The 13,710-nt window shown below is 41.0% G+C and overlaps 1 protein-coding gene across 1 annotated transcript in view; it reads left to right on the forward strand.

The window, feature by feature from the left end:
- Positions 1–13,710, forward strand: part of CSGALNACT1 (chondroitin sulfate N-acetylgalactosaminyltransferase 1) — a 157,201-nt gene that overhangs the window by 135,274 nt on the left and 8,217 nt on the right. Inside the window, exons 6-7 of the mRNA XM_011373077.2 lie at positions 7,875–8,053; positions 9,005–9,099. Of these exons, the coding sequence (XP_011371379.1) occupies positions 7,875–8,053; positions 9,005–9,099 (274 nt within the window). The remainder of the gene's footprint in view (positions 1–7,874; positions 8,054–9,004; positions 9,100–13,710) is intronic.

Genomic DNA, 13,710 nt, shown 5'->3' on the forward strand with positions numbered 1-13,710 from the left:
AAACTCACATCCAGGTGAAGAAATAAAGAATGCAAGTAAACGTCACTACATAGGGAAACATAAAATACAGTATAAATATTTTTTTTGTTTATAGCTCTATTTTTCTCTAATGTGATTTAAAAGTAAAATGCATAAAGCAGTAATTATAAGCGTATATTGATACATACATGCATAAAGATATCATTTTAATAAAATAACAGTACAAAGAGAGGAGAGAGAATAGAGGAACAAATTTTTGTACACTGTTGAAATTAAGTATTTCTTCAAGAAGAAATAGAAAATCTGATTAGACCTATAACAAGTAAATGGATTGAAATAATAACCAAAACACTTTCCACAAAGAAAAGCCCAGGCCCAAATGGATTCACTACTGATTTCTACCAATCATGAAAGACAAATTAATACCAATGTTTCACAAACATTCAAAATATAGAGGAAGAGGGAACACTTCCCAACTCATTCTATGAAATCATTATTCCCTGATACCCTAACCAGATAAAGATATCACAAGCATAGGAAATATAGTCAATAATATTATAATAACTATGTTTACTAGTCTTATTGTAGCGATCACTTTGTAAGGTATAGAAATGTCTAATCAGTCTTGCACATCTGAAACTAATATAATATTGTATCACAACTATAATTAAAAACTAAATTTTAAAAGATCACAAGAAAAAAACTATATGCCAATATCCTTTATGAATATTAGATGAAAAATCCTCAGCAAAATACTAGCAAACTGAATCTGACAAATATAAAAAGGATTATACACCATGACCAAGTGAGATTTATCCTAGGAATGCAAGATTGACTCAACAAAAATCAGTCAGTGTAACACACAAAACCACATGACCATCTCCATATACACAGAAAAAAAAAAAAAACATTTGGAAAAAAATACGGATTTAGCTTTTCCGGGTATTTACTATAAATGGAATCATACAATATATGACCTCTGAGTCTGACTTCTTCACTTAGCATAATGTTTTCGAGGTTCATCCACATTGTAGCATGTATCAGATAGTTCATATTTGTGTATGGAAATGTAACTGCTATTCATATGTTATTTTGTATCCTGCAATTTTACTAAATTTGATGATTGTTCCATTAGTTTTTGGTGGAGTCTTTAGGATTTTATATATATAGGATCATGTCATCTGCAAACAAAAGCAAGTTTACTTCTTCCTTTCCTATTTGGATACTTTTTATTTCCTTTTCTTGCCTGATTGCTCTGACTAGGATTTTTAGTACTATGTTGAATAGGAGTAGTGAGAGTGGGCACCCTTGTTTAGTTCCTGATTTTAGAGGGAAGGCTTTTTGAACTTTTCACCATTGTATATAATGTTAGCTGTGGACTTATCATATATGGCGTTAAGTTGAGGTACATTTCTTCTATACCTAATTTGTTGAGAGTTTTTATCATGAAAGATGTTGAATTTTATCAAATGATTCTTTTGCATCTATTAAAGTGATATATGGTTTTTATCTTTTCATTCCATTAATTGTGTATCACATTTATTAATTTGAGGATGTTGAACCGTCCTTGCATCTTAAGGATGAATCCCACTTGATTGTGGTATATAATCCTTTTAATGTGCTCTTGAATTCAGTTTGCTGTATTTTGTTGAGGATTTTTGCATCTACGTTCTTCAAAGATATGGCTTATAATTTTCTTTTCTCGTAATGCCCTTGTCTGGCTTTGATATCATGGTAAGGTTGGCCTTGTAAAATGAATTTGAGTGTTTTTTTTCCCTGACATTTTGGAAGAGTTTGAGAAGGATTGGTATTAATTCATCTTTAAATGTTTGGTAGAATTCACCAGTGGAACCATCTGGTCCTGGACTTTTATTTGTTGGGAGGTTTTTGATTACTGATTCAATCTCTTTGCTCATTATTGATCTGTTCAGATTTTCTATTATTTTATGATTCACTCTTGGTAAATTGTATATTTTATGAAATTTACCTCTTTTTTTCTAAGTTATATAATTTATTAGCATATAATTGTCCAATAGTAATCTCTTATGATATTTTTTATTTCTGCATATCAGTTGTAATGTTTCCTCTTTTGTTTATAATTTTATTAATTTAAGTTGTCTTATTTTCTTAAGTAGTCTAGCTAATGGTTTGTCAGTTATTTATCTTTTCAAAAGAAATTTGCTAAAACAGAATCATATTGTGCAAACAGGCCTGTATAAGCTCAGAATCTAGAAAATTCTAAATTAAATGTTTGAAGTACTTTAAAGTCTTCACTCTTTTTAAACATCTTCAGTAAGTGGAACTCATAAGCGATTTCAATATTTATGGCTGTTAGGTTTAAAATTGTAAATTATACATTGAATATAATACTGATTTCTATGTAAATTTTTAAGTGCTTTTTTTTTTTAAATGAGAGCTATTGTGGGAAGTGTCACATTAAGAGAATTTCCTTGCAATGATAGGAAGAAGTCTGTATTAGAGTAAATCATATTAGTCAGCAAGATCTTTTATCATTTTTAATCTAGCAATTCTGGGAAATGCTAGTCAATTAGAGAAATTAAATCTCCAGTAGAAACAGTAGCTTTCTCAGGTCATTATAACCTCTATCAGAATGATTAAAGATAACTTGGAGGAGTCCCCAAGCACCAGACTATATAAAGGAAAGGAATTGAATGAGAAATTTAAGTTTCATCAGCCAATAATACAATTCAAGAAGAAAAGAAGAAATTATGAGTAATTATGAGTAATCATGTGGCCTTTTGAAACTGCAGACTCTGATTCATAATAGGAAATCAGATAGTATAGAATGTAGTGCTCTCGTTCTATCATGAAAAGTGCCCAATTCTTACTAGGCCATTTTCTAAGGCATGCCACTAAATATTACATTTCTTTGTATGGATAAATTAAATATTTTGAACCAAGTTGCATCTTATTTTTCTCAGCTCTCTTTTTTTTCTGTTATTTATATATTTCTCATCTTCTTAAAAGCTTGGGTTTGTTTCTGTCTTGTGGAATCCGTTGATTGAGACTCTTTCTGATGTGGGAGGTGGACTTATGTGTGGAGGCTTCTCCAGCACCCACCTGAGGGAAGAAGGTGACATCTCAGAGCATCATTCCCCAAGAGTAACAGATCTGAGAGTACCTCAGTGTTTTTCATTGATTCATCTCTTGATTCACACAGTGTTTATTGATCATCCACTGTGTCCCTGTGTATGCCACTTACTGCATCATGTCGGATAATCTCTGAAGATAGAAAAAACAAAAAGTAAGGCAGTCTCTGTCCTCCAAGGGTTTAGAGCCTGCTAGGTCATCCTGTGCATGTCTGCATGGGCAAAGGCACAAGAAGGCACCGGGCACAGGAGGACAGAGACAGGACTGGGCAAAACGCCTGGGAGCCCAGAGAGCGACTTCAGTTTGCAGCAAGGCATGAGAGGTGGTGACACTTGACATGGGCCATGAAGCTTGAATGGGACTTTCACTGGAGTGCATGGAGAAAGCATATTCCAGAGAAGGACCACTGAGCGGAGACAGGAGGCCCCAGCCACATCCATGCCATCAGTGACCATCTTTTGACCTGTCACTGTGGGGCAAGGGGGACAGACAGAGGACCAAACGGGGTCCCTGCCTGTGCACTTCTATGGTCTACATTTTGGGGTTATAGCCTTGTGGCCATGTTGTGCAAATTTTAAACCCATAACTGCCAGACCACATTGGAACAAATCACTTTTTTGCGTTCCAATGTGTGTCTTTGCTTTTTCATGGCTTGGATGCTTCTTAATACACTGTTTCAAATACTGTTGAGCAGAGAGTGCTCTGCTTAGTGAGTCCCTTGACTACTGAACAGCGTTTCTGAGTGAAGACATGGGATGTGTTGAGGGAAGCAGCCTGGCTCTCTTGCAGAAGCCATTTTTTCTCCATCCTGTTGCAGCCTGTGTTCTGGAGCTGGTTCTGGTGAGTTAGCGATGAGAGAGGGGGCGTCCGACTTACAGGCCAGATGTTTAACAGTGTATTACTCTCTGTTCCAGAAAAGAGGGCAAGTGAGGTTGCTCAGATTCTCCTTCTGGTGTTTCTAGCTCAACCCTCTTTCTTCATAGAGAACACTTGTTAACGATCAGAGACCCTTCCTGGTGGCACGAGAGGAGAAGGAAGGATTCCCCCAGATAATGGTTAATTATAAGAAGCACTGGGGTTGTACCATTATCTACCTGCAGACAGACCCCTAGCTGAGCACAGTGACCCAGCAGCCACACTGGGAAGCACAGGTAGATGACAGAGTTAGCCCTGGGCCTTCTCCAGTGCTCATGACTGACTGATGGTGCTTCCCAGGCCAGCAATGACTTTGTCCCCACCCTACCTCTATGTGCATTGATGTCCAGCTCCCTAATTAGGCCTTCAGCACAGAGCCATCACATACATGTGTCGCCAGGCCAGCAGTAACCACACTTGTTTCCTGCTGGCCAGAGTTGGTCAGGGTGGATGAGGAGGCCATGCAGAGCTGGCCCAGGCAAGGTTATGTACAGACGAGATGGAGATGGGGATGGGGGAAGTAGAGGCTACCGTTGCCACATGTGCAGTGGCCTTGTAGGGTGAGAGGGTTGTTGTGTGGGCAGTGAGAAGACAGAGCTGGGTTGTGTGTCCTGGGGCTTTCTCTATGGCCTGCAGACATACTAGAGAGGAGGTTTGAATTGCATATTCAGATTAGGTAGTGCCACAAATGTAACATGGATCGTCTCATCTTTGCAGAGAGGTTGGATGAAGACAAAGGAAGCAGATAGCCATTTGCATTAGGCCATATCGGGGGTGCCCCAGCTTCTATTTTCCTGAATTCTCTTTCCCTAAAGGCAATGCATTGAAACATAGAGGTTGATGTTTTAACACTTTTTTTAAAAAAAGTTCTTCCAAATTAAGGTAATGTCAAACACTGGACATAATGTTCTCCCCATCTCTTTGCCCAGGGACTTTGACTAATAGCCAAGAACCACTCCTCTCTCCACCCGCTACTGTGGCAGAGCAGAGAAGAGCAGCTCAAGCCAGGGTTTGCAAAAATTTTGGACAGAACAAACTAGATTAACTTATGTATTAGGTAAGCGTATATGCCAAATGACCACTCTCCCCTCTAAATTTGTAGCAATCAGCTTTCTCTCTACAATGCATTCAAAGATTGATCACCTGCAGGCTTGTCATATCTTTAATGCTGTTATCTCAGTTTCTGATGCTGCCTTGTATACTTATGTAAGTATTTAGCAGGACTTGACTTTTGTAACTATTTGATATATTTACACAAATGGACTGTAGGCTGTTCAAAGAGGAAAATCCTACAGTTCCTTTAATGCAGCATATTAGGGAGCTGCCTTCTTCTTCCCTTGATGAAAGTTGTTCAAATATAAAGCGTTTTTATATTCAAACTCTTAAACGATTGTTCCTGGAAGACCTCTTGGAGGAGATCCCTGAATTATGAGTCAGATACAACCTGAATGAGGAAGGTCCTGCTCCTTCATTGCGTTTGGGCACGTCATCCTCCCTGCTCTGCAGAGTGCCTACCAGCTCTCCCTGCAGTCTGGGGGCGTCTCAAAGAGCATGAACCCTGAGACAAGCGAAGAAAGAGACCTGCTCCTGGCTGTGAGAGACTGATGGGCCCCAGGATGGTGGGTGAGTCCTGTGAAACCTGGTGAGAGATGGCCCTAAATGAACAGGCAAAATCCAGGCATCTCTCAAGGGTAAAATGTTCCTGAAAACTGAGCAAATAGGGAAATGGATTGAGCTCACTTCCAGGGACTGAGGTGTAGAAACCTCCAGGGGAGGTGAAGACGACTGCACGTGAACATCTTTGGAGGCAAGGACGTGGCTGTCCTTAACCAGGGCCAGACCAAGGATTGAAGAGACCGTAGAACATAACCTCAATGCCACTCAGAAAATATGAGCTGGGGCCACCTAGCCAGAGGAAAGAGTCAAGATAAAATTCTGATAGAGGAAGAGAATCCCTCCCAGGTACAGCAGTGCTGAACGGGATGCAGAAACATAGAAACTTAGAAGTTTAGAGTGTAAAGAGGCCTTGGAACTCTGTAACCATCAGATTTTACAGTGAGAAAAATGAAACCAGAAAAATGAAGTGAAGTGCCCCCAATAAATTAGAGGCAGAGGGCTAAGATTAGAATCATTCATCTGTTCACACGTTTATTCACAAACGTCTGTTGAGTGTCTCATGGGGGCCAGGCACGGTTCTAGGCCCTGGATCCAGGTTTTCTGACTCATGCCCTGGTGTCCTTCCCATCACCAGGCCTCCTGTCTTGATCTAAATCTGAAAAGCATGTCTGGTATTAGACTCAGACAAGGTTAGGCCCACAGATTCCCAGGGTAAAAATCCAAGCTAACTCCCAGATCCAAAAGAAGATAATAAGTCAAGGAAGGGGTAGCAAAACTAGTCCTGCTGATTACCGGATGCAAGTACAACTTAGCGTTTTAAAAGTTTATGACTCCATATTTGTGTTGATCTTTATCCAAGATAATTACTGGGAACTCAAACTTTGAAAAGTAGAAATGAGATTTTGTACTTGTTTTGAATACATCAGGATTAGGGAGAAGTTGAGGGATGCAGATAGGCCAGGTAGTAGGGAGGACTCAGAATGATGGACAGAGGTGGGGAATTGGGGGGCTGAGAGAATGGGGTGAAGGGTTAAAGAAGTATAAATTAGTAGTCGATAGATGGTCACGGGGATGGGAAGCATGGCATAGGGAATGCAGTTAGCGTTAATATGTTGGCTAGGTGGGGTGCCAGAGGAGGGAGGGAGCAATTGGGGGGATCGTTTTATGAATTATATAGATGTCTAACTAATGTACTGTATACTTGAAACTAATTAAAATAAATAAATTATTTTTTTAAAAAAAAAAAAAGAAAAAAGAAGGATGACGTCAGCAGGAAAAGGGGAATTTCCCAAATGCTAGGCCTCTGCACAGGTGGAGTTAGGAGCTCTGCCTGGGAGAAGACAATCCCTGTTCCACTAGGTGCTGAATGAGTTCCTGGAACTTTTGCTCAGGACATGCCCCGTTTCTGTTCCTGGGAAAGAACAGCTGAATGAAGAAACAGCTTGACTTCACTGCCATGGGCCTGGGAATCCTGGCCTGTGCTAACAATAGCAATAGCTGATGCTTACATGGTGCTTTATACTCTTGGTAGTGTTTATCTAACTAATAACTGTGAGACAGTTAAGGAAGGTGTTATTATTCCTGTTTTGCAGATGAGGCAACTGAGGTTCCGGGGATTAATGGGCTTGCCTAGATCACAGAGTTAATCTAGAGGAGAGCCAGGTCTGAGATAGTCCTAGTTTTCTAAATCTAACTACTTCATTTTCCCCATAATGCTCTGCTGCTTTACCTGAAGGTAGAGAAGGAATCCAGGTGTAGATCTGTTATAGATGGATAGACATATATCAAGACCATCATGCCTGGCTCCTGGAGCCAAATACAGATGGGAAGATGCTATTTGGAGCCGTTCCAATGGGATTTTATTTCCTTGGGCCAGTGGTGTCATGTGGGTGGCTCAGGAGGCATGGAGATTTTCCTGTGTTCTGTTGACCTAATCTTCACTGGGTAGTTTCTCCATCACAAAGAAATACTCATTAATCATGACAATACAGTTTTTGATTTGCAGAAAGTATTAGAGAAACAAGAAATAAACTGGTGTTAAAACTTCACTAAGTGTTTGTTCTTGATACTTTTAATACCAATGAGTTTTTGATGAACGGATCGTTTTGTAACTTCTTGGGTCATCTCGGTGGCCTCAGAGTTACAGAAGAAACCTGGCAAGATGTGGATGGACCTTGGCCGTGTATTTGCCAGGGGATTTGTTGGCCTGGGAAGCCTGGGCGCATGAGTTACTGTCTGGTCTTCTCCTTTAGAGCTGCCAACTTCAGGAACTTCACCTTCATCCAACTGAGTGGAGAGTTTTCCCGGGGAAAGGGACTCGATGTCGGAGCCCGCTCCTGGAAGGGAAGCAACGTCCTTCTCTTTTTCTGTGACGTTGACATCTACTTCACCTCGGAATTCCTCAATACGTGTCGGCTGAATACCCAGCCAGGTAAGGGCGTGTGGAGTGGGTTCTCTTGCTCTCTCTCAGGGTGGCATTTAGCTCTGTCACACTCACATATCATTCTCTTTGCAATTCACTCTGATGTCCTGCTCCCTAATCAGCCTTATTTACCTGAGTGACAAAGAAAAGGAAAATCATCTGGTTTAATTTCTCCTGTGATGTCACAGTGTGGGCCTGTCAGTCATCACAATTCTGGGACTCTTCGTCCCAAGTTCATGTTTATAACCTCTATTCTATTTTCAACTGGGAGGTTGGCTTTGGTGAACATCCACAGGAAAAAGTGTGGTGGGGAGGACATGACATGGAAAAACTTCCTGAAACCAAAGGGAAAAGAGTAGCTGTGAGAAGGTACCAAGGGAGGAAGGGCTTTATGTGGAAATAACCCACAATATGAAAACTATTTTCATAGAATTTGACTCATAGGCAAGACTGATATTCAGCTGATAACTACTGGCATGGGCATGTCAGTTGTTAAAATATTGAAATTCTTCATGTAAATTGATAAAGAGCAATTGCCCTGGTCTCCCTAAGTCTGTGCCTGCTGCCCTAAGTCACCCAGGTCTCTGGCATCCCTTCAGACAGCCCCACGAGCCAGCAAATAAAGGGTTAATGTCCGGTAGAGCAGAGGGCACCAGGACTCTCTTTCACACCCACTCCAATTGGTCTTTGCTTAGTGCCAGAGCCACTGACTGTCAGTATTTTGAATATCACTCCTGTGATAAGAGGTCAGAAATATTAGAGAGTCTGTCCATCTGGTCTACCTGGTACAGAACTTCTAAGATCTATTTTAGACTTGAGTGAAGGGAAAAGGAAGAGTGGATGCAAATATTTGGGATGTTTCAGAGGGCTGAACATAAATGAACAAACCTAATAGTTTTGTTTTGTTTTTTTTTTTTTTAGCCTGTTTCTTTAAGGAGATGTTTGTTTTCTGCTTTTCAGGGAAGAAAGTATTTTATCCAGTCCTTTTCAGTCAGTACAATCCTGGCATAATATACGGCCATCACGATGCAGTCCCTCCCTTAGAACAGCAGCTGGTGAGTAATTACTCCGCAGGTGCCTTTGTGTGATTCTGTTTCATGTCTTTCATTATCAGGGGCACCTGACCATGAGTAAAGGTGAGTGGAAATCTGTGGATTGATTCCCACTGTAATTTTTAAGTTTGGCCAGACATTCTGGCCTTTGCTTTCAGTGCCTTGTTGATTAAACTTGTGTGCAGTATTTAAAAGTGGAAAATAAATAGGAACGGTACCTTACAGAAAGGTAATTTCACACCTTCATAGTTTTCTTCTGTGTTTTTTGGAAGCTAGTTTATTGCATTGTGGATGCAGCACATTTTCTCTTTATGATTACAAAATCCTGCAAAGTAAGAAAGATGAGATTTATGTTCCCATTTGACAAATGAAAACCAGAAGTCAGAAAGCAGTGGGTTACTCCAGGGCACACAGCAAGTGAGTTATCAGGGGAGCAGGGACTAGATCCAAGGCCCTTCTCATCATGCCACATGGATAGTGGAACCACACAGCCACCAAGGAGCTCTGTAAGCTGAGATGTCTCTTCGCTAGTGGTGGCAGGTGTTCTGTCCATCAGAGAGGCAGTGCAGGCAACAGGCAGCTGCTGAGAAAAGCCAGAATAGGGTCTCTGTACCACACATTGGCATGCCCCTCTGCAACTACGTTTCCCATGATTGTTGTCACTCCCCAAGTTGGGCTGTGACCTTTTCCTGCAGAGAGAACAGCTAGGCTCATCTAAAGCTGTGTTCTGTCTCAGGCTGAATCTTAGGGGAGCATCTGACCTGGGGAGTTCTGTTTTTCATTGCTTCTCTCTTCTCTTGAGGCAAAGTCATGTTTCTTCCCACTGAGTACATTGTAGGCTGAGGAAAAGAAATTTGCTGTGTGAATGTAAAGATGCGATAGGACTAAGTCGCTCATTCTTCTGTGCGGTGGGAAAGTAAACAGATTTTCATTGAAAACTTGTGTTTTATGAAATGCTTTTGGAGGACACATTCTGTGTTTAAGCTTCTAGAAGTAGCAAAACCTGTTTCTCCAGCCATATTCTGTGCCCCCTTCCAATTAACCTCTGGCAGTTGATGTAATGATCTGTTCCAGAAAGTTTCAGCTTGGGTTCCTTCAGGTTGGACAAGGTTTATTCCTCACCCATATCTGAGCACAGTTTCACTTGAGACCCAAGCCATACAGTACAGTGGTGATATAGTTTTCTCTTCCCCCAGTGAAATTCTACTACCACAGATATGCTGAATACTTATACACAAACACAGCAAGAGGTTTTCGTTCCCCTAAAACAATCTTTTTCTGCTTTGGGGCAGTATCACCTTCGTTGAGACAGAAAAAGCTTCTTATTTCCTTTCTGTAAGAGTTCTAAGCTTCTAATAGGGTTTGTGGGGGAAATGAGGTACAACATTTATTTTCTTTCAACCAATCAGAATAAAAGTTCCTCTTTTTTTAAATGAAGTACCACTTTACATTTGACATCAAATGTTTTTAATGTTTTGGCTTCAAATTCATAATGAACTTATTTGCTTGCAAGGAATTTTGTTCATTTCACAGTTTAAAAGTTTTATCCTTTTATTACCATTCCTACAAGGAAGCAGGTACCACAGATACCTAGGGAAGCCACAAGTATGATGCAGTTAAGCCAGTTTCTCAGATCCTCAGAATTACTGGTCGAGCCAGAAACAGAACTCAGATTGCTGTGTCCATAGCTGGAACTTCTGAATTAGCCGGCAACCTTTAACATTTACTTCTAAATATAACTTAGACCTTTCCTAGTCCACGTAAGTCTGATCCTTTGGGGTTCGGTATTTATCCAGAGAAACACAGCAGTTGTCTCTGAGATGAAGGAATCTCCGTCCAAAAAAAGGAACGTTGATTATGTTCTTGATTATGTTCTTTACTGGATGAACCATTTCTTGAGCACTTGCTGCCTATGGAGAATTAGTCTACATATTAATGGAGGAGTTAGAAGAACTGAAACAGTTTCCCATACTCAGAAATGATTGCAGGATTATTTCACTTATTCTCTTATTTTTCATAGACTTGCCCAAGATCACACAGCCAACTAATAGCAGAGCTCAGGCCAAAACTAGGGTTTCCTTACTCTAGTGCAGTGGAAATAGATTTGCTTAGGATCTAGATAAGAGCTGAAATATAAAGGAAATGACTTGACAGAAATTCCAAGGTAAAACATCAGGCTACAGAAACTAATATACTGGAGATAGAATGTGTATGAGCTGAGAAGTTCTAAACTAAAAAATAATGATTACCGATGGACAAATTAGGAAAGATTTCCTACCAAGAGTTCATTTTCGTTCAGTTTGGAAAGATGTGATGTACATATATTAATACATACTTGATAGCCTTCCGTGGAATGCATCAGTATTGAAGGTGAGGGGAGAACATAGATCCATGATGTAGCTGTAACTGAAGTTACTTACGTATGCAAACAAAAGACAGCCTTTCCAACAGGCTGCAAACATGGCCTCATGTTTATTACCTCTGGCTATCGCCACTGTTGTTTGATAATATTTTGCCTGCAGACAAAAGCAAGAAACCAAACTTATGATTTTTTTGCGTGTGTTCAGACTACTTGTACTTTACTTGAGTACAGACCATTGGTAATAAGTAGTAAGTGAAATCGTGGGATTTTATGCTATTATTAATTTTTTGAGTTTTAAACCAGACATAAAACTTGTGGATGCTTTAATGTAGAAACAGCTCTCTAAGAAAGGAATGACTCTAATTTCACTAATTATTAACTTCAGACATTCCACTTTTCTGCTTCTAGCCTTGTCGGTTCGCGCTGAGGCCTTGGCAGGAGCCTCTTAGCACTTCTTTCTTTAGCTTCTTTCCCTTCCCTATACTTCAGTCTTTCCTTTATCCTCGGCCAGAGATACATTTCCAAAATGCAGATTGATTCCTTTGAAAAAATCTTTTATGGCATAAAGGCAGTGGTGTGCTGGTAAATGTTTGACAACCCATTCTCTGAAAGGGGCGGGGCCCTGATCCATAGTGTTTGCCATTTTCTGTAGTGTCAGTCGCCTGGTGTGTTTCAGGCTCCTGATTTGCTGTCGCTGACAGCGTTAGGAAGTGCCTTGCACAGTCCTGCTGAACTGGGCCTGGCCGGCTCCAGCACAACTCTGCAACATTGATTCCTTGTTGAGATTAACTGCCCTCCACAGACTGACTCTAAAACTGATTACAGAGAGAATGTTTGCAAACCCCGGCACCTGGCACATGATGCCAACTCAGTGGACACCCAAGCCAGCCTCTCTGCCAAGCAAGCACCCTGCCCAGTGTCTCCTCATCTCCTTCCACCTCAGGGCTATCTCCTTACCATTTCTACTGCCCGAAGTGGCCAGTATCTCAGTCTGCCATGCGTCTCACCTGTCATTTAAATTTGATGACTTTGTGCCACTTTGTTCAGTGTGCGAATGGTGTATAGGCTCCTGCCCTCATGCTCTCTCTGATTAAACCCTTCCCTTTCTACTGCCTCCAAAAAGTGTTTTACCACTAACCTGAATTTCCTTTAATGTATAAAAATTGCTGACTGGACATAATCCATCCTTTTATTCTGTTTTTATATATTCGGGAAGCAGACACTCACTGAGTACCCGAAGTAACATGAATAAATGCCACCCACACAGCCTTTCGTAAGCCAGCACTGTGCCCACGTTATCTCATGTAATACTTGGGAAGGGGAAGAGGCTTTAGTCTGCTCATTTCACAGATGAAAAACTGGAAGCTCAGAGGCATAAGTAACTTGCCCAGGCTGCTAAGTGGCGGGGTCAGGAATGCAAGTGCCGCCTGTGTGATAGAGACTGGCCTGAAGATGCCAAGCGGACACATTCTTTGGGCTCAGAGTGCTTCTAGGAGGGTACAGAATCTAGCTTGAGGTTACAGATTTCTAGAACAGAGAGAACTTGGACAATTCCTTGTCCAGCATGATACCCTTCAGAAGACATTTAATTTTTTTAATGCATATACCAATAAAAGACTTTAGAAATATGTGGGTTACTATGAATCTTGAAGGAGGTGACATTTGAGTTTATTCTTAAACCAATTATTTGAAAGCTATGGCTCTAGAATACTTTATTTCTCAAGAAATAGAAACTGTCAAAGAACTGTACCTTATCACAGGGCACATGCAGCCTCTGGAATCCTTTGCATTGTGATCCCCGAGCCCTCGGGGCTCAGATAATAAGGAATGGGCAGTGTGGGGTGAGGGAGCACCCAGCCCAGCCACAGAAGCCCCAAAGCTCAGTGTCTCTGCCGCTCATGGACAGGGCTGGCTACATACCTGGCATGGCCCGCCCAGTGCACAATGAAAACACAGGGCACTTGTTCAAAACTTATTAAGAATTTCAAGATGGCAATAGCAGAGCCTTAAACTGAGCCTGAAGCCCTCTCAGCGTGGGGCCTGTGGACTGCGTGGTTTGCATACATACCACTGTTGTTTCTCGTGAATGTGAGGCTGCTCAGACATGACGTTGATTCTTGGGAGACTGTCTCTTTGGTTTAGGGGAAATACTTTGCCTGGGTATTTTATTTTAGGGCCCAGATTCCTTCACAGGCAGTTGGCCAAGTCAGCACCATTAAACCAGACAGGCGCTGCCTGCCTCACAACACCCA

The sequence above is a fragment of the Pteropus vampyrus genome, unplaced genomic scaffold, assembly GCF_000151845.1.
Source record: "Pteropus vampyrus isolate Shadow unplaced genomic scaffold, Pvam_2.0 Scaffold8, whole genome shotgun sequence".
Classification (NCBI taxonomy): domain Eukaryota; kingdom Metazoa; phylum Chordata; class Mammalia; order Chiroptera; family Pteropodidae; genus Pteropus; species Pteropus vampyrus.